Source organism: Temnothorax nylanderi, unplaced genomic scaffold, assembly GCF_030848795.1.
Source record: "Temnothorax nylanderi isolate EJ_2023f unplaced genomic scaffold, tnyl_v1.0 TNYL_tig0226_pilon, whole genome shotgun sequence".
Lineage (NCBI taxonomy): Eukaryota > Metazoa > Arthropoda > Insecta > Hymenoptera > Formicidae > Temnothorax > Temnothorax nylanderi.
Window position 1 is genome coordinate 107,100 of NW_027249288.1, and position 21,361 is coordinate 128,460.

Here is a 21,361-nt window from a genome sequence, read left to right on the forward strand (position 1 = left end):
GTCGGGACTCGGGTCGGAGAGAGTCTTGCGTGACGTCGACCGTCATCGTCGTCGCCGCGGTCGTATACACGCGTAATCTATATGTATAGTCGCCTATAGTCACCCTATAGTATAATAGGAGACCGTCGTCGTGCGAATCGCGCAAAACTGCGCGAGAGGCGTGATGCGCAAAAAGTGTGATCGATGTGATGTTTTGCGAGGGTTATAACGAGGTGGGTGGTGAATCCTGGTGCGGTGATTTCATATTTTTTTTCCCCCTTTCCACGATCGATCCGTCGTCGGGTATCCCGGATCCCTGAATTTCGGCCTGACACGGTCGCGTCAGGCACGTCGCAGTACAGGCATGTCCTGGCCGAGTTTCCCACGCCTGACATCTCCGTGATCTCCTATTTCGTACAATGTCGCAATAATGACATTAATGACTGATCGACGATCGACACGACGATCTCACGGTGTCACGATCCCGTGTCCGTCGATCTCCTTATCCGTAGACCCGTAGACCTCGGTGAAATATGGTTATGCGAAGCAGGATGCTGCTGTGAGCTGGGGCTTGCCTTTCTTCAATTCCGTTTTCTGTATCCTTACATTTTCCACCTTCCCTGCATTTCATACCTAATTTTTCATGCCTCTGGAATCTTCTGCGTTTTCTGTAGATTATGTACTCCGTAATTTCTACCTTATCTACAGTTTATCTAAAATTTTATATTTTCTTCGCTCAATCAACTTTATAATTAGGAAAGAAAGAATTAAGATATATTTTACAAGGGACCAATTATGTTTAAAAGTAATATGTGTGTTGTATATCTCCGTATCTTTTTATTATTAATTAATTATTAGTTACAACATTTTTAACAAATTAAAAATTTATGCTTGGATGAGCAGACTTTCCGTTTATTCCATCAAAATTTAAATCATTAATGAAATTATAGTCTGCTTAAAATATTCGCAGTGGAATATACATTGTAAAAAAAGTCACAAGGACATGAATATTACAATATCTTTTTAAATTCTATAGATACTTTTGATTAATAAAAAATAGATTTAAATAACTGCGGTCTTCTTTTTATTTTGATTTTTATATAATTTTGTATCTTTTTCTACTGTCCCGCAGAATGCCGATACAGGCACCACAGTGGACTGAATTCCTGTCATGTCCGATTTGCTGCCATGACTTTGATGTGGCCGTGCGAGGTCCCATATCGCTTGGTTGCGGCCACACCATATGTCGTGCTTGCTTGGCTAATCTACACCGCAAGCAGTGTCCTTTTGATCAGGTAACAATAGGTATTTGAATATGATAATAATATGTCACAGAAATATACATTGATGATATACGTATAAAAAATACATATATTTCTGTGTTTGTGTACGTGTGCATGTATGTGAAGTATATATATGTGCCCTTGCCATTTATTTACTTTCTTCCTCTTTCTCGCAGAGCATTATCAACACCGACATCGAGAAACTACCTGTAAATGAAGCATTGTTACAACTGCTGGGCAATCCAATTCCCACCGTTGCCTCATCAGCATCTGCATCTAACCAGCAGCAGAATTACCAGAAACTTCTACCGGTCGACCAACATGCTAACTATCTGAGGGCTAAGAGCTGTATTGAAGAGCTCGCCCTTTATCTCAAACCATGTCAGATTACTAACTCTGCGGGTATGTGCAGTATGTCACTTTTAAAATATTAAATATAGAACATTGAGAAAGATAACACAGATTGGACTAAAGTCCACATAAGAAATGATAATGCAAAGAATTAAATGATGTAATATTGTATTATATTGCATACAATATGTTGTACTGTAGTAGAGTTTGCTAAAATTATTTTATTTTATTACATACAAATTATATAGTATTTAAAAAAAATATATGCATATATGGATTATTGCGATGTCTACATTGTATATTTATAAAATGTATTTGACATACAGGTATCGGGAGCGGGGGCGGGGGATTGGTGTCACGGCCCATGCAACGGAAACTAGTGACGTTATTAGGCTGTCAACTAGTAGAACCAGAAGGTAGGGCACGCGCGCTGCGTGCCGCTCGTAGTCTCGGTGAGCGCACCGTCACGGAGCTTATACTGCAGCATCAGAACCCTCAGCAACTCAGCGCGAATCTTTGGGCGGCCGTGCGTGCTCGTGGCTGTCAATTCCTTGGACCAGGTAAGCTTTATTTATACAAGATGAATCATGCATTTGAATAGGCCGTGCCTTACAATGGATAAGGGAAACAATAGAAGGAGAAAAAGAACTTCATAATATGGCATTATTTCTTTTACAGCTCCAATAATCCATTTGTGATTTGCATTTGTTTTTTAAATTAATTTTTCTTTATATATTTTTATCTATTTTGCATATGGAAGAATCAAGATAAAGTCTCGAAGAGATCGATAATTATCAATAAAATATAAGATATTTTATATTTTATTTGCTAAAATTTCTCTTGGGATTTTTATTTCTATAATTGTCTTTGTTCTTTTCAATACTGTTTTTAGCGATGCAAGAAGAGGTTCTTAAGCTTGTATTGTTGGCTCTGGAGGATGGCTCTGCTCTATCGCGTAAAGTGTTGGTGATGTTCGTAGTGCAGCGTTTGGAACCACATTTTCCTCAAGCTAGTAAAACCAGTATTGGACACGTGGTGCAACTTCTATATCGGGCAAGCTGTTTTAAGGTAAATATACAGTGGTTCGTGAAGCGTATTCAAACGCTCTCGATCAAATGCTGTAGAAAATATTTTGCTATACATTTATTATCATCATTTCCTATTACGTTATATTAGGTATCAAAGCGTGAGGGTGACTCGTCACTGATGCAATTGAAGGAGGAGTTTCGCACTTATGAGGCTCTAAGACGGGAGCATGACGCACAGATTGTACAGATAGCCACGGAGGCGGGTTTACGTATCGCTCCTGACCAATGGTCAGCGCTGCTCTATGGCGATACCGCTCACAAGTCTCATATGCAAAGTATCATTGATAAATTGCAAACACCACAGTCGTTCGCTCAGAGTGTCCAAGAGCTCGTAATAGCGTTGCAACGTACTCCCGATCCTGGACAACTGAGCGGTCTCAGGCCTCAGTTGGAACTGTTAGCTGCCATTGATCCCAGTCCAGGTATGCGCTGTTGTGTATGAATGTGTATGTAAACGTTTTTTTAACTCTTTAAACTTATTAACTGTTAAAGCTCCTCGAACACTTAGAATCTTGAATGTATTTTTATTAATTATTATTTTTTACTTGCATACTTTTATAATAATTTTTATTATTTTTAGAGACAGAACCACCGAGCTTGGCCGAATGTCGGGCGGCCCTAGAAGCCGTAAGAATAGTGGTAGCTACTTTGGTGGACTTTGTTCGACAGCATGGAAGTGGTGGCACGTGTGGCAGCAATCGGAAATCGGCGGCGCAGGATAGCGGAGGTGGCGGACCCCCCTCGTGTCCGGGTTCGGCGACCGGTAAATACAAAGTCAGCATGTGCAGAGACCTAGCTCTGCGCGGCACTTGTCCACGATCCAACAATTGTACCTTCGCTCACAGCGACAGCGAGCTCGACAAGTGAGTTCATTTTATATAGTTTTATTTTATATATCTATTTATTTGTTATGAGAAATTATTAGGAATGTTGGAATCAAAATAATGGATTATAAAAAATAGCAATTTTTATTATCAGTTGTATTATATTTTGGAAATAATGGTAATGATTTCAAGTAATTAATTTTTTCACAAGTATCAAACTATATTTAACTATTTCGTTGCTACAATGGTTTGTTTACATACAATGGTTTATATATATATATATATACATAATATTTTTTTAAATAAGGCCTTTGTTAGTTCAATCTTTTTTTTTGCATAGGTACAGATCGAAGAATCGTAAGTTGAGTGTCAGGGCGAATTCAAATCAGTCAGAATCGAAGGGCGAGAAGAATAACAAAATTTTCAACAAGCAAAACGGTGATTTAACGACTTATTCCGCCAAAGCACACGATAGAGATAATAGTAAGTATAGTGAATATTTATATGATAAATGATAAAATAATATACTGACTATAAAGATATCTCTTTTGCAACAACTTTGATTTGAGAATTTGTTTATATTCTTAATAGTAATAAAAAATGTTTTAAATGTCCAAGTAAAGCACCCTTTATTTAAATGTACTTAAATAGAACAATTATCTCCATTATATGATTTTATCTTGATTTTTACAGCAGTAGTGCAACATTCAACGCCCGTTCCGGCCAACTTGGAAAATAACTTGATTGACTCATTGACATCGACCTATATGCTGCCGCTTACACCCCCGCAAAACTTACCGCACCTCAGTCTGTGCTCTGTAAAGGGAGGAACTATGATGGACAGTGGAGGGCCTCCTGGTGTCCATTGTTCCGGGCATTACATAATGCCACCTGGACCCGTTCCCACTGTCGACTACGGACCTTCGTTGACAACCGCAACGAATCTGGGGATGTGGGACACTCCACAAATTGTACCGGCAAATCAAGTAACGACAAATTACAAAAAAGTTAGAGAGAAAACTGCTTACTTTCTTACAATCAATAATTTGCCAAAATTTAAAATTTCATAAGATAAATTAATGTAAATAGTAATAAAAACATAGATTTATGAGTAAAAAAAAATTTCGTTGCTTGTTCTGTAGATTCGAAAATTAAAGAGCAGGCTTAAAAGACACAATAAATTTTTAAGCTGGAATGAAAGAAATCTAAAAATCTAAAACCAAGTTTATATATCATGAATAGGCTATATTAATTTCAATATTGATAACTACAACACTTTATTATTAATTATATAATTTTAATAATATGCATTATTAATGTAATTGGCAGTTGATTGTAATGGTAGTTTTAATATAATTTTAATATAATAATAACAATGAAAATAACTTTGCAACAGCGAACGGCCGTGGCAAAAACTATGTTGGCGATGTTGTTGCAACGCAGGATGGAGATTTTGAATCAGCTAGAAATGATCGTCGGCAAGCAGCAGCAGCAGCAACAATTGATATCGCCACAAATAAAAACGGTAAAATACATATCTTATTATCATATTATTTTTCTTTACATTTGGATGTTTTGCACAGATTAAAATAATAGTATATTACACTACAAGGGCCGAAAGTTGAATTTTCGGCCCTGCGCGTCATGATGCCCCGAGGCGAAGCCGAGGGCATCATGACGAGCAGGACCGAGATTTCAACTTTTGGCCCGCGTAGTGTATACGATTTTTCTTCATAGCCGGTCGAAAGTACGTTATTAATTTTACTTTTTTTAACTTTAAATGTTAATAAGCATGTTTTTGATGCCTGCCCCCGACATTTGCGGCACGAGCGAAGCGAGTGCTGCTGGTCGTGGGGGCAGGCATCAAATACATTCGAAGAGTCAAGTCTTGTCATATTTTGTTGAAAATTATCTATGTTAACATTGTCTCTTGAATTTAATATGCTTTTCAAAATTGACCAAACACTCCATAAAGTTGACGGCTTTAATTTTTTAGATAGGTCCTTAAAATACACAATCAAATTATTTTCTTCACAGTTTGACAGTGAAGTTTTGTGTTCTATCTGCCACTTTTTATACGTGTTGTAAACAAGATTGTATCGATCAACAGACTTCTTTGGCAACGTATCTGTATTTATTATCAATCGCGCTTCTGCATCGAAATTTCGTATAACTTCTTCCTCGTCTACGGATTCATCAGATGACATATTGTTCATTTTTGCTAGATTATTGAATTGACTTTAATAATATTTTAATATTAAATTAACTGACGACAGAACAATATTGATGACTATTTTTAAGGTTAAAGGGCGTTAAGGTTTAAGGTTATAGAGGGCGCGCGTGTACTTCTCACAGGGAGTAAATGTTAAACTTTCGTCCCTGCTATTAGGGACGAAAGTACGTACTTTCGACCGAGGTATGAAGAAAAAGATTTTGTACATGTATTATATATTTTTCCTTAGAACTATGATCTTCAGCAAGAGAGTGACTTATTGACTACACCCAACAATTACTCGATATGGACCGCAGCGAATAACTTTCGCTGTTCATCTGGGACGGATCCATCTCCGCCACCGCCCTCGTCAGCTTCGCATCTTCTTGATGATGACGGTCCCTTTATGACCCCGTTAGACGTATCTCCCGCGACCTTGCCGTCGGTTAGTAAACAGGGACCTATCTCAAGACTATCGAAAACACTGATAAGGTGATAATAAATAATATATTCTACCGATCTAATAATAATATCTATAATCTTAATAACTTTTTATAATTTTAATTTTATTCTATAATATTATAATAATAAAATAATACTAGATCTCCCTACAACGGAGCTCTGCAACATCTTTACAACGAGGGGATTGAACCTACTCCTATTCCCGCGTTGTCTACTGCATTCAGAACTCCAAACTCTGTAACCTCCTGGTACTATGGCAATCAACGTGAGTGCAAAATATTATTTTTATCGATAAGCATATGTCAACAGAAATAATATATATATCTAAATCATTGCATATATACGACTCTATATTATATTCTAGAAATTTCATTTATCTATGAATAATTTTTTTTATACAAGATATAGTGGATTTTGCATGTAATTTCTCTCTTCAAATATTTGTATTTTTTATAGAATTTTTTAAATAGATAAAACATACATATGATATAGTTATTGAATTGGTATTAATTATTGTTGCAGCATACGCAGCGGTTGGCGTGAATGGAATACAATCGATGACGTCAACGAACCTCGGTAATGGTGACGGTGACAGTGGTTTCATTGGCGATAATTACGTCGCTCTTGGCCGCAATATTATTGCGCCAGAATCACTGTCACAATTCTCGAGATCGGAGTGTATGTCAAAAGAGTAAGTTATATATATATATATATATATATATATATATATATATATATTTCTATTCTTTTATTTATAATTTTCATCTTTGTTAATGATAAAAAATAAAAGGATATAATAAGTATATACATTATGCATATTATATGTTATATCTTATACATTATATATTTCAGTTTGATTTTGGAGTCGCAGAAGGTGAAGCAACAACTCAGACATCTGGAGAAGAAAATCAATGACTTAAAGGTAATGTGTCACGTTTTGAATTCTGCGAAATGCAAGAAAATATTCAATTCACATTCTACATGCGCATGTTCAGTTGGCTACGCAAGGAGCTACTACTTTCGTCACGGCGGGCGAGCGACTGACGCAGGAATTGCGAATGATCGAAGCGGGCATCAGAGAAAGGGAGAGAGATGTACGAAACTGGAGCAACCCGTACGGTGGTGGTACCGGCACTACCACCATTCCTTGGATTCAGCAATCCCCTAACGATTGGCTCTCAAATCAAGAGTATAATACGGATTACAAAACTGAAGAAGTAGGTCACTCTATGCCAGTTTACTTTGTAATTTTAATTAATTTCTACAAGTTTTTTCAGTCATATTTCTGTGTGACAAAAGCGCAAGAAAATTTATATTTTTATTGAGGATTTTAGGTCAATTTCATAACGTTTTTTTATTTGTATGAACAAATATAATTATATAAATATTCTATGATAAAAGTTAAAATTTAGCGTGATTGTGAAGTACGAATGATTGATTTGTCAATTAATTGATTGATTGATGTGAGTGCAGGAAGATACGTACGAGGTTGGACTAGCGAACGATATGCGCGAGCTAGAACTGCGATGGGAATTTGAGCTGCGCGAGCAAGAGAAACATTGGTCCAGTGGAGGCGAGAAAGACACCGTCACCACTACCTCGAAGAATAAATAATAGGACGCCAACTCCTTTCTTTTCTTTTTTCCCCTCAAGCTCTGCTTTCCTTTCTCCTTTGGGAAACATGTATTTTTACATGTCAAAAATCAATCTCCTATTCTATCTCCTCTAATATTGATCGAGGGTAAGTATAGAACTCCTTCAATCCGTGAAGGTCGGGGAATATACATGGTACACGCAGGCGTGCGGACCTAAACCTTTTCTTGAGTACTTTTCACATTAATTAGAATATCACGTGATGAAAAATTGTAAAAATTGTACAATTTTACATCTGAATAACAATCATTAGCCACATTAGGCATCAGTTCTCGACAGTTGAAATTAAGCGACAATTCGGTACTAAATCGAATTAAATGAATATAATTGCTAATTTCCAAATTAACCAATTTTCTCGATTGATCTCTTGAATTGACCTATTGCCTATCTCCGATTTAAGGAAGAGGCGAATGGGTGAGATAGTGAAATTTACGAGAGAGAGATATATATATATTTATTTTTACGGGATTTGTTAAAATTTAGCTTAACACGCGGTCAATGTTTTATAAACATCCGCGGGGCATATGTGAGCACGAGGAGAAATATATTAATTAACATATTTAATTATATGCAGATTTCGTATACTGTCTATTGATGATACGATATCACATATACGTATAATGGATAATACATTCGAAAAGAATGCTGATCGCGCTTGACCTAATCGATAAGGTTACACTCTGCGATGATAATAAGAGCGACACATTATTACATTATATGCTTATACATATATTGTAGATACATGTGCTAAAAAAGAAATCGCGTTCCTTTTGAAGGACGTTATATTTATAGAATTTCTATATTCCGAAGATGGAAAGGAGAACGAAACCGCTGTCTCAGCTCGACGACGGTACCCTTTATACGTACGTCTTGTTTTAAAATTTTTCTTTCAAAAGAATCGGCAATCCTTCCTGTGTTAGAAACGCACGAAAAGAAACTCGAAGAGAACCTCGTGCTTATGTTTAATTAGTAAAATTTGATGCCTATTTAATTATTATATATAAGGAAATTAATCTATATTAAATTTCTGCGCCACAGGCACGGAATAATATAATCCTTACGTCAATTATTAATATTAACATCAATTTTATTAATTAGATGAATTACATATTAAAAATTACCAAAATTCTGCCAGAGTTTACTCGACTTTTGAGGACCGTCTCGAGAGAGGGGAGGTCCAGTTACCCTTTTTAGGAAATCGTTGCAATAGCAATTTGAAATCGTCTCTTTTTTTTTCTATTTTTACGGAATAACAAAGAGCGATGAAAACAATTCCAGTTTTAGTGGAAGCAAGATTTTCTTTTTTTTTATATATATAGACGGGGTCTTATCGATTCCACTTTATAAATCCTCAGGAGGACTTACATGCATACATACGTACACACATACACATACACACGTATATATATTTATACATTTATAATATACTCGAACGAAAGTTGTCTTATTTTTCTATTACAAGAGCTATGAATAATTTGAATCTTTTTCTCTTTAACGGTGATATACGATTATATCTATCATTAAATTAATGCGTTTCTTTTTTTAGTACTGTGTATAATCGAGGATAACTCATGTAAGAGTAATAGAGATAGATTATGCTGGTTTAAATTTAATTGTTATCTAAATTTCTATCTTTTTAGAAAAGAAAAGACTACGGAACTAATGCATTAATTTGATCTCGATTTCTCTGCAACCAAAACTTATCTTTTTACTTGTTTTATAAACATTTTTGGAGATTGTTTAGAAAATTTTTTTATAATAGTTAATGGAAACTAAAAATTTAACGCATTTATCTTTTTTTTTTGGAAATTTTGCATAATTACCATTAAATGGTTTTACATCGTGATTTTTTATTTCTTGCGAAAATTAAACTCGAATTATTAAGTAAAATTAAAAAAGTGCATTAATTCTTTTTCAAATTTCAGTTGTTTCAAGTTACATTTTATGTAGCATTATATATATGTGGCAATTATTTTGGAAGGATCGCTTTAAAAGAAATACCATGATAAAGAAAAGAAATTATATTCGCAATTTAATCGATGCTATTTTGTTATTAATTAAATTTTTATTATTTGACCTGCGTTTTATTATTGATGATATTGTTAATTTTTATCGAGATTTAAATCATTAAGATTAGGTATGACTTCGATATAACCATGCGAAATTAATTGATTATCGATCAGCATAGATTCTCCTATAGCTAGCCTAGATAAAAATATTTAGTGCAATTCCATTCGTTCTTGTTCGTTATTGTATGTAATAATGATTACGATAAAATGTTTATTATATGAGTTTTTATTATCAATTTTGTGCGCGCGTGCGCACGTGTATGTCTATATGTGCTTTTCTCACCGATTTTTGTGCAGTATATAATACATAACGCGCGGATGAGCGATTATTTAAAAAAGAAATATTCGAGATGTTTTTTTTAATAAGAAGTAAAATTATTCTCTTAAAGAAAGATTTTTCCAATTACTTTGTTCAATAAAAAAATAAACAAAAATACTCATGACAAGGTAAATTATATGAGATATATTTATATTTTTAAAATATTTAAAAATGTATTTTTAAAATATTTAAAAATATTTATATATATTGTTTAAGACAATAATATTTTGACGATTAATATTTTCTTGTTTAAGAGAATTAATTCTACGTACCTCTTACTAAGGCTTTAATTTTATTAGGAAAATAAAGCCTCTTACATGCAAAATTATTTTTCTATACGCATACACGCGCGCACACGTTTGTATGATAAATTATTCTTATAGCGTGTCACTTCACAGTGAGGACCATCTGTTATATGTGCACTTAGTCACATGTCGCTGATTTCTTTCTTTTTTTTTATTACTATTATATACTCGTTATATATGAAATGTTGATTTAAAAAAAAAAGGAATAGAGAAAGAGCGAAGCTCGGGCTTTGTGTAAAGACCGAATTCCCGATTAATCAGAATTCGTAATTTCTTGGTGAATATTCGTGATAATAATTGTTAATTTCGCTGCGGCACAGATTCTTGTGCAATTGGCGCGTGAAAATGATTCCGACGCTTATTATAAAACGACTAATTATTTTAATTAAGATGTTTTAATATTTTACACTTTATGAATTAGCTCATATTCGAGTTTCTCGAATGAATATTATAATAATATTTGAGACTAATTAATAAAGTAGGAGGCAGAGAAAAATTGTTTTACTTTTTAACTATTATTATTGACTAATAAAGTCGAGAATTTAATATATTTTCGTAATAATACTAGTTTATCAAATTTATTAATTATTTATTAATTCAATAAATTTTCGTGATAATACTAGTTTATGAAATTTATTAATTAAATCTCGTAATAAAATATTAATTAATAATAAATAATTATTTTTGCCGGAAATTTGAATTCCAGCGCAAAAATGATCCCTATACATGGTAGTCCATTTTTTAAGAGTCATCTTTGCGTGCCAAAGTCACAAGAAATCGAACACTCGTCGAATATATCAGATTCTCCCATGTGTAAAGGAAGAAAAAGATAAAAAAAAGACCAACAAAAAACCGGGAAGTAACGAGCGCAACGCGCAATGCTGTGTTTGTGCAACATGTGCTTCTGATTTATTATATTGCATGTTAAACATGTCGCCAGCTACTACTGTGTACGTACAGTTGAGATACACACGTGTCGATAATGGTACGACGATTCTACTTGATGTAATTAACTTGTTCCTTGTTTGAACATTTACGATAATACGACACGATATATAGTTATATCACATATCGGAGTATATGGTGATATATTATAGTCATCACTCTCGATGCGCACTTACCACTTATCAGTACGACAGGGACACGCTTATTCCACATTGCTCTGTATCTTTACGTTTAGTACTATTAGCTATGTAATTATAAGATAAATTGCATCGCACATGATCGTGCGATATAATTTAATAATAATTACGACAGCGGTGTATTGCGAAAGAGGATTAAAGCGGAAATATTTATAAATATTTTATACTCTCCCGTAAGAAAATAATCTCGATTTTTGTCCATCACGATCGAACGAATTCCTCTCTGAAAGCGGAAAAAATATTAATATCCATGCCTATCCATGTTCAGTTACGTTGATCGACGCGTGACATTTAAACATTACTCACTTGAACTTGAACTGTTCTTCTATTTTGTCATCAGACATAAATCGAGATTATTCTCTCATGTGAAACGAAGTATATTCTTTTACGAAATTACAGCAAAGCATTAAAATAGTTTTCTCACCACCGAAAATTTTATTTTAATTTATTTTAATTGTATATGAGTAGAAAGAGCACTTTAAATACCAACAGCGAAAATTATTTGTTATGTTAATGGTGATGTAATAACGATCGGTTTACAGGAAAAGAATAATTTCATAGTGAAAAATCTTATACTTAAATACAGTGAAGATAATCTCTTTATGTGTACTTTATTATAAGATAATTTGCTGTAAAGACATTCGTGTAGACACATTAGTGAACATACACATGTATACTCGCATATATTTTCCAACGACTGTGTACTGTAAGTGTGAAAGTGTAATATATAAATATATTTATTTACTCACGACGGCGGGATCTTTGTGTAATAAATATTTTCATATCGTTTCTCTGATCTGTAACAATATTTTACTTCATGTATTTCAATTTTCGTTACGCAGGCAGATTACAGCATTAAATGTGTTTATAATTAATACCAAATACATTGGCTGTTTTATAATATTTATAATATTTAAGTTTTATAATATTTAATTATCTTTTCGTTAATTCTAAAAACATTTAATGCTGGAAAATTGCGATAAACTTCTGAATTTCCTCATTCTTATAAATTAATGCAAATTGTATTGCTCTTACATTTTTCTTTAGACTCTGGTTTAAAGAACACATTTTATCTCTTAGTGATTGAAAATCAATTTACGTGTTATTCAACAAATTCGGTCATTTGCACTACTCGGTGCTGATTAATTAAAATCTAACAAGATTGAACAAAAAAAATTATCAATGTGTGATTAAATGAATATGAAGAAAGATTTAAAAAGATCAGGAAACTGATCGAGTTTTTAAGCATTAATCGAACATCGATTAATCGATCGACTTTTGCCAGTTCTGGCGAAGACAGAAATTGTGGTCGACAGTGGTAGGGAAGTGTGAGTAGTGTGACAGTTGTGTCACGCTACGTCAAGAGATGTGTAAGAAATATTTATCAATGATACCGTCATGTGAATAATTTTATAAGTAGTCATTTCGATAATCTGCCAAATATAAGCGGCTAAAATGGAAACGTATAATTGAATGGGAATCAATATCTGCTTGGTGGAGTGAGTCATGAGTTCTGTCACAGAAATGACGAACAACGATGCACATTACGATGCGACAAATTTTTACATAGGTTTAGGACTAGCAATTAGCTCCAGCGGTTTTATAGGTTAGTGACGTGACAAGTTGATTCATTCAGAATTTTATATCAAAATACCCTACATCTAATTAACACCAGTGTTACTTATCTTGCTTTTTTGCAAAAAAAAAAGAGCCAAATATTAGGAAGAAACTTTAGCAAATATGAGAAGGAATTTAATTATTTCTCCTAATTTTTAGGTGCCAGTTTCATCATAAAAAAGAAGGCTTTAATCCAGCTGCAAAAGTATGGAGGACTGCGCGCGTCGTCCGGTGGTTTCGGCTATTTGAAAGAATGGATATGGTGGGCTGGCCTTTTATCCAGTACGTATTAATCTCAAAAAGGCTCCAGGCGTCAGTCAATTTCTTACACTTACATAAAAACATTCGAAATGAATGTTGCAGTGGGCATAGGGGAAGCAGCGAACTTTGTTGCATACGCATTCGCCCCGGCGTCGCTCGTAACACCATTGGGAGCCTTAAGCGTTCTAGTATCAGCAGTATTAGCCTCTAGATATCTTAACGAAAAACTGAATCTATTAGGAAAGGTAAAAAATATTCATAGGCGAAAATATTAAATGTCGAAAGTAACTTACAGTATATATTCTGCGACGATAATGCTGCAATTTGCCTCTTTGTTTTAGATGGGTTGCTTGTTATGTATCTTAGGCTCCACAATAATAGTATTACATTCCCCAAAAGAGGAAGAGGTCGGCAGTTTGAGCGAGCTGATTGTCAAGATAAGAGAACCGGGTTACATGCTGTACGTCTTAATCGTAATAATGTCCACCTTGTCGATCGTCTTTCACTTCGGCCCGGCGTACGGCAAGCAAAATATCCTGGTATACATTTGTCTGTGCTCGTCCGTCGGCTCGTTGACCGTCATGAGTTGCAAGGGTCTGGGCTTGGCGCTGAAGGAGACCATCTCTGGTGGAGAGAACGCCTTCGCCAGTTGGCTAACATGGGTCTTCATATTCAGCGTTATCCTCTGCATCACGATACAGATGAATTATCTGAATAAAACGCTCGATCTGTTCGACACGTCGATCGTGACGCCAATTTACTACGTCTTCTTCACGACTCTGGTGATAATAGCGTCCGCGATTTTGTTCGAGGAATGGACGAAGATGAGCGCGGAAAATATTTTAGGTTCCTCCTGCGGCTTTCTCGTAATTATAATCGCCATATTCCTGTTGAACGCCTTCAAGGAGATTGACGTGAATTACGGTAACATCAGGCACATGTTGAGGCCCAAGAGGGAAGTGCTCTCGAATTATAACTCCAGATGGGACGATCGCGAGGGAACGAGGGCCAGAATGGAGTCCCAGCATCTGCTTAATCATACTTACAACTCGGATATCACTAGGACCGTTTGAAAATTATTCTCATAGAAACTTATACAACCTGCTGCGTATCAAAACCTTGTACAGCGATCGAGAGGTAGATTTTTAAGAAGATATTTATTGTTCCCCCATATCCTTCGCACGACTGGATGCATATACGTTTTATATATTGCCTTCGAAAGCAATAAAATACTTCAAACGTTTCTCCCAGGAGTCAGTTATATCCCCATTGAAAAAAAGAGAGTTTGTAAGCACGTTATAAGATCCTGTTGTTCTTGGAATGATTCCAGGAAACGAAATGTTAGCATCATAACAGTTTGCCAGCAGAATCGGAGCAAAATGTTGCAGCAAATCGATATCAATTGGCGTCAGCATTAGGATTATGTTTCACAAATTGAAATAGGATCTGTTGGCAAAATTTAATTTGGTCAAACGATCTCGTTAGCAGACTGTTTACATATCTGTTAACCGTTAACATATAAAGTAGCCTGGACACCGGCAAGATTTGCTTCCGGCAGAGAGTTTGGCTGTCTGGGTAGGTTTAAAAAAAGAAAAAAAAACAATATTATGAAATCTAATTTGCAATTCATAACGTCGATTCAAATGATTGATCGACGGCGACGGGACGCGAATAAAAAGTCATTTTTATTTTCGTATCAGATAATACTAGCTTATCACGTGATCACGGACTTGATAGCGGACTCGGGTCGCGATTCGTCGGTGGCTCGTGTCATACATGCAGGATGGCGTTCAACCTGGCCGCTTTTTCGTATATCGTGGCGTTGATCAGCGACGCGTTTCTGATATTCTTCGCGATATTTCACGTACGTGTCCCGCGTGAGACGATTCACGGCGATGAGGGTCCGCAGGGCGCGCCGACCCAACAGCGATATAACCTTAAAACACGTTATCATGCGATTAACAACTTTTAACATTTGAACTTTCCAGGTGATCACGTTCGATGAGTTAAAGACTGGATACAAGAATCCGATCGATCAGTGCAACAACTTGAATCCGGTAAGACATGTGTATCGGGTATCGAATAATACATCTCGGTTGGCCAAACTCGTCAAAGACGAATTTTGCGGAGCGTCTGCCGCAAATTTTGCCGGCGGAACGCCGGCAGAAATATAACGGAATCTATTGACAGAACGCAATTGTAGATTGACCAAAAAACTGGGCGAAATCTGCAATGGTTACAATGGTTGTTCTCTCAGTTTTTACCGGCAATCTGAGATCAGATTGCCGGTTGGCGGATTTAGGCCCAGTTTCACAAGTGTCGGTTAACTTTTAATCTTAGATACTCACTCTTCGTCTTTTTCTAAGAGGGACGTTAGAAGGAGACGAAGAGTGAGTTAATCTAAGATTAAAAGTTAACCGACACTTGTGAAACTGGTCCTTAACGCAGAGTTTGTAGTTGATACCACGGTATTCTGCTAGAATCTGTTAAGAGTACTGCTAACATTTGGCTCACTGAGACATTACCCGTAGTTGACGATTGTCTAATCACTGCACATCTCAATTTCAGCTCGTTCTACCAGAGTACATACTGCACGCCCTGAGCAGTATTTTATTTCTGTTCGGTGAGCAATACTTCTCGCTGTTCATCAACGTCCCACTGATAGCCTATCATGTGTGGCGATACATGAACAGGCCCCTGATGACAGAATCGGGCCTTTACGACCCTACGAGCATAATGAACGCCTATGACTTGTCCATGTACCACAGAGAGGGATGGATTAAACTGGCATTTTATCTTCTGTCGTTTTTTTACTACTTATACGGGTGAGTTTATTTCTCTCTCGTGTCTCTCGCATCTCTCAAAGTGGCTCTAATCCTAATCTCCTTTGCTTGTGATTCGTATTCTAGAATGATCAGCACATTGATCAATTGAGCGACCGTCGAGATCTATAAAGGTTTTCCATTGTCTCCGCACAACTGTTCGGTGCAACGGTTGCCCACACTGGAAGTACAAGTGACATTTCAACTAATTTATAATAATGGGAGTCTTGTAACAACGCGTATCGCGGGAGAACGTTTCTTTGACATCTGTCTAGTATCTAGGTAAACTGTATAATCCATACGCATACATACATATATATACATATATATATTAATATATATTAATATATATTAATATATATTTGACTCCTAGACATTTTTCAAGATTATGTACAATATTATACTTCAAGTAAGGTATTTACATAAGTATGAATAGAAATTAGATACGTATTTCGAGTCCGAATATTATTTGCGCTTTTGTCAGACATACAACGCTCATTATTTCCGAACAAACGTCAGTGCTGTTCAAATGTCGAGGTAACTGTATTAATTGTAAACTCGATGCGATAGATGTAATAGCTTTTGATACCTTTGTAAGCAGGGCATTCTTTTCCTTTCTTTCATGTACGACGTTTAGGACAGGTGTATATTCCAATTAATTTTTTTATATATATATCACGATACAAAAAGTAAGCAGTTGTTAATAAAATGTAAAATAAATAATATATATAAGTACGCACAAACTCTATATATTTCTTTCAACTTGCGTTGGTTATATCCGTTGATTTCTTTTATGTAATAAATTGTGATATCTTTACAAGTTTCATTTCATTTAAATTTAGAAAAACTCGTCCGAGATTCGTCCGTGGACCAACGAGTTCTAACGCGCAGCGGCTTCCGCGCAAATTAACCTGCAACGACGAAACTGCACTTCCGGTTTTCGTTACATTTGCTGCGAGACACGCGAGATGAACGCATGGTTTATCTTCGGGAGAAGATAACGATAATAAAGGCGTGAGAGAATAGACGCGAATAATAACGAATAAATCCAGCGATATCAACGGATATTATTCCTCTTGTCTCGCGTCCTCGATATCGTCCTCCCTCGCAAAAGTTTTGCGTGCTTCTTCGCGTTTTCTTGATGTGAACCTGTGCCGGTTGACGTAACAGGTAAAACGACACGCCACTTTGCAGCACGTGGCAATTTCTTATGCAATTAAAGCGATTGCGAGTTGATCGTAAATGGGATTACTGATGTCCATTTCTATCAATGTAAATTAACTTTAATCTCGGTTTAACTTTTCATTTTCTCTTCTAATTCTTACAACTAGAAAAAGATGAAAAGTAAGTTAAACCGAAGATTAAAGTGATTCTATATTCGCGGAAATGGACATAAGTCAAGCCGAGAGAAAGTTAATTGACTTCGGAGTAGATTAATCTGAGGAAAATCTGTTCTGATAACATTAGACCTAACCTAACCTAGAAATTGATTGTAACTATTAATTACAGATGAATTAACGAGAAACCTGACATTTCCGTGAGGTAAAAGAAACGCTAAGAATATCGAGAGTGTACTTGATCACGCTGAGACTGCTGTGATATAAAGATGCCGACTATTGGAGTAAAACGTGACTCGCTGTTCAAAGCGTTGGGCAAAACGTATTGTAAGTTATATATATTTTTTACTGGTAAAGTTGGTTTATGTATCATATATACATAAACTATTACATGAATATACTTACATATACCTATGTGACTCTTAAGCTTTTCTTTCTGACTTTGAAACTTTGTTCCAGCCGACGACGAGTTCCAAACGTTATGCTTCAAATTTGGTTTGGAGCTAGACGAAGTGGTAAGCGTTGAATTCTCAACTATCTAATAGTTCATGTACATACATTAAACTTTACGATAATTGTAATGAATTACTTGATCTTTTGCGAATAGACAACGGAGAAACAGATGATAGCGAAAGAACAAGGCTCCGACCAAGGTGTAGATGCCTCCGAAGAAATTATCTACAAGATTGATATACCCGCTAACAGATATGATCTCTTGTGCTTGGAGAGCCTAAGTACTGGACTGCTTATATTCTTAAACAAGTAAATATCATACGTTTTTTATAGTTTAGGTAAGAAGAATTTTATTTCCACATATTCAAAATCCAACATATAAAATTTATTCATTTTTTCTCCCTAAATAGGATATCTATTCCACGTTACAAGGCAATAAAACCGAAAACGGGAATGGAAAGGATTGTGATGAGTCCAGAGGTACTGTATATAGTATTTATGAAAAATATATATCTTATTTGGCATTAAATAATTTATCTCCTTGTGCTTTAGTGCTTGAAAGTAAGGGGACACATAGTTGCTGCAATTTTGAGGGACGTTACCTTAACACAGGAGTCTTACAACAGCTTTATCGATCTTCAAGATAAGCTGCATCAGAATATAGGAAGAAAACGTAGTCTAGTCTCTATTGGCACTCATGACTTGGACACAGTTAAAGGCCCATTTCTGTATGATGCCAGGCCACCATCGGAGATACGTTTCAAACCGCTTAATCAAGATAAAGAATATACAGGAGAAGAAATCATGGAATTGTATGCAGTAAGTATACTTCTCTTTAACCGTTTGTTAATTCTGTAAATAATTCTACGTGTAAGAGAAGAAATTCTTTGTAATCTCTGTTTGTAATCGTACGTCTAATGTTTACAGACACACGCGCAGCTCAAACAATATTTACCTATCATAAAAGATAGTCCTGTTTACCCGGTGGTATATGATAGTAATGGTGTCGTTTTATCTCTCCCTCCTATCATCAATGGCGATCATTCAAAGATCACGCTCGATACAAAAAATATTTTCATCGAGTGCACAGCAACTGATCTCACAAAGGTACATACATAGTATAATCTTAATTTATGTATTTTTATTTACAAGTAATATCTAAAACTAATGATTTAAAAGTACAAGATGCAAATAATTAATATTACTAATATATATAAAATAATATGCTTTATCACAAATCATTACAAGTTATCATAAATAACCTGCAGGCAAGGATAGTGGTGGACACTATAGTCTGCGCTTTCAGTCAGTATTGCAAGACGAAATATACAGCCGAAATTGTGGAAGTAGTGTATCCCGATAAACAGACTTTCTACTATCCAGAATTAAAATATCGAACGGAAGAGATCAGCCATAATAAAGCAATTAGCTACATTGGGATCAAGTATGTAATCAAATCTTTTCCGTCACGCGTGTAGTAACGATTACAGATGACAAGGTAGTCGTTTAAAAACATGATCGTGGTATCTTCGTGCAGGCAAACGCCGGATCAAGTGGCGGAGTTATTGTCAAAGATGTCTTTAAAATCCAAGGTGAAAGGCAAGGATACGTTAATGGTGGAAATACCACCAACGAGACACGATGTGATACATCCTTGTGATATTTATGAGGACGTCGCCATCGCCTATGGGTATAACGAAATAGAGAAGACGATACCACATATGTCGACAATCGCAGCAGAGGTAAATATTCTGCGACCAAATACGATTTTATATATTGATATACTTACGTACGTGTGTGAATTACAGTTTCCACTCAACAAGCTTACCGACCAGATACGAGTGGAATTGGCCCAAGCGGGATTCACCGAAGCGCTGACCTTCTCTTTGGTGCGTTTCGAAAAAATCTTTTCAAGCTTGAAAACACACTATCATTGATATACCGTGTTTTGATTTGTATTTAATTATTTAACAGTGTTCGCGTGAGGATGTAGCAGACAAATTGGGACACAAGCTAGAGGATGTACCGGCAGTTCACATATCCAATCCAAAAACTTTGGAATTTCAGGTAAAACGAGTGACACATTGAGAGCCTTCACGGACTCATTAAAATCGCCGGAAACGTATAATCAGGATCGAGCAGTTCTATTCTTAACTCCTTCAGTTCCCACTCATTCGATCGACATGCGACTGACGTGGCATGAATAAATATCGTTACACGCGTAATTAATACAAACTACTTTACATTTGCTACTTGCGAGAGAACAGTGCAGAAAGAGAAGTTAAATTTGTAGAAATTCAGATGGTTAAGAACAGGAAGACAAAAAATAAGAACGTTAAGGATACGAAAGTTCGTGCTATAAAGACTATCTAAACGAACTAAGATATTTTGGATTGCAATCGTCTAAACTGAAATGTAAAATACTGTAATAAATATGAATTGTTGCAGGTCGCGCGTACCACGCTTTTACCGGGATTACTCAAGACGATATCTGCGAATAAAAAAATGCCTTTGCCTCATAAGCTGTTCGAAGTTTCCGACGTTGTATTGCGAGACGACACGGCGGAAGTCGGTGCACGCAACAATCGCCGTTTATGCGCGGTATATGCTAATAAATCGGCTGGTTTCGAGATAATTCACGGCCTAGTGGACAGAGTGTTATTATTATTAGAGATACCTTGGAGCGCTAATAAAGACGAAGATGGATATTATCTGCGCGCGGCTGACGGTAAGATACATGGTTCCTAAAATATATATTCGTTCGATCGAATAACCGTAGAATATAAAAATGAAATCGAGATCGGCCGATATAAAAGAATTTTATTGTTCGTATTTTGCAGACCCGACGTTTTTCCCTCAGCGATGCGCCGAAATTGTCTGTCACGGTAAAGTGATAGGAAAGATGGGAGTCCTACATCCCGATGTACTCTCGAAGTTCGAATTAAATATTCCATGTTCTGCGATGGAAATAGACATCGAGCTATTCTTATAATAGAAGTAAACGAAATGTGCAAATAGCGAAGTGACAATGATACATTTGCCGAGATCAAAATGTAGCTTCTATCGTGTTTTTTTTTTTTAACAGAATTTTCGATAAGATTTATTTATGATAATTAGTATTACGTATGTAAAAACGCCTTTACAAATAGCACTTGAAATATATTTATTATGTGATTGATACATC

General features: G+C 35.7%; 4 protein-coding genes and 2 long non-coding RNA genes across 8 annotated transcripts; 4 read left to right on the plus strand and 2 right to left on the minus strand.

Annotated features, from left to right (window-relative positions):
* Positions 1-27: 27 nt before the first annotated feature.
* Positions 28-12,476, plus strand: Roq (RING finger and CCCH-type zinc finger domain-containing protein roquin). 3 transcript variants are annotated; one of them, XM_071717821.1, is made up of 16 exons: positions 28-212; positions 1,112-1,274; positions 1,439-1,664; positions 1,940-2,173; positions 2,506-2,681; positions 2,790-3,123; positions 3,282-3,564; positions 3,866-4,008; positions 4,219-4,511; positions 4,922-5,050; positions 5,988-6,229; positions 6,340-6,464; positions 6,722-6,890; positions 7,052-7,121; positions 7,195-7,416; positions 7,673-12,476. In XM_071717821.1, the coding sequence occupies exons 2-16, from the start codon at positions 1,113-1,115 to the stop codon at positions 7,811-7,813; spliced, it is 2,949 nt and encodes a 982-aa protein (XP_071573922.1). In that variant the 5' UTR covers positions 28-212; position 1,112; the 3' UTR covers positions 7,814-12,476. The 3 variants fall into 3 exon arrangements, with proteins under 3 accessions (XP_071573922.1, XP_071573920.1, XP_071573921.1); XM_071717819.1 differs by having other exon boundaries at positions 4,219-4,532; positions 7,673-12,438; XM_071717820.1 differs by having other exon boundaries at positions 4,222-4,532; positions 7,673-12,438.
* On the minus strand, positions 12,280-13,746 carry LOC139779461 (uncharacterized). The gene is made up of 2 exons (XR_011719902.1): positions 13,640-13,746; positions 12,280-12,484 (listed from the first exon to the last, which is right to left on the minus strand). It is a non-coding gene; the product is annotated as an uncharacterized lncRNA (long non-coding RNA).
* Positions 12,989-14,808, plus strand: Spict (magnesium transporter spict). Its single transcript, XM_071717826.1, has 4 exons — positions 12,989-13,293; positions 13,464-13,586; positions 13,668-13,810; positions 13,907-14,808. Exons 1-4 carry the CDS (start codon positions 13,194-13,196, stop codon positions 14,636-14,638), a joined length of 1,098 nt encoding a protein of 365 aa, XP_071573927.1. The 5' UTR covers positions 12,989-13,193; the 3' UTR covers positions 14,639-14,808.
* Positions 14,809-15,084: 276 nt separating this feature from the next.
* Positions 15,085-17,122, plus strand: Cni (protein cornichon). Its single transcript, XM_071717828.1, has 4 exons — positions 15,085-15,429; positions 15,554-15,622; positions 16,134-16,390; positions 16,475-17,122. The coding sequence occupies exons 1-4, from the start codon at positions 15,349-15,351 to the stop codon at positions 16,497-16,499; spliced, it is 432 nt and encodes a 143-aa protein (XP_071573929.1). The 5' UTR covers positions 15,085-15,348; the 3' UTR covers positions 16,500-17,122.
* A 185-nt stretch (positions 17,123-17,307) lies between these two features.
* On the plus strand, positions 17,308-21,357 carry Beta-phers (phenylalanine--tRNA ligase beta subunit). Its single transcript, XM_071717824.1, has 13 exons — positions 17,308-17,557; positions 17,897-18,051; positions 18,184-18,239; positions 18,332-18,486; positions 18,588-18,657; positions 18,730-18,996; positions 19,105-19,284; positions 19,446-19,621; positions 19,715-19,919; positions 19,986-20,066; positions 20,152-20,244; positions 20,626-20,905; positions 21,018-21,357. The coding sequence occupies exons 2-13, from the start codon at positions 17,994-17,996 to the stop codon at positions 21,167-21,169; spliced, it is 1,773 nt and encodes a 590-aa protein (XP_071573925.1). The 5' UTR covers positions 17,308-17,557; positions 17,897-17,993; the 3' UTR covers positions 21,170-21,357.
* LOC139779460 (uncharacterized) lies at positions 18,541-19,558 on the minus strand. The gene is made up of 3 exons (XR_011719901.1): positions 19,440-19,558; positions 19,133-19,335; positions 18,541-19,029 (listed from the first exon to the last, which is right to left on the minus strand). It is a non-coding gene; the product is annotated as an uncharacterized lncRNA (long non-coding RNA).
* Positions 21,358-21,361: the final 4 nt, after the last annotated feature.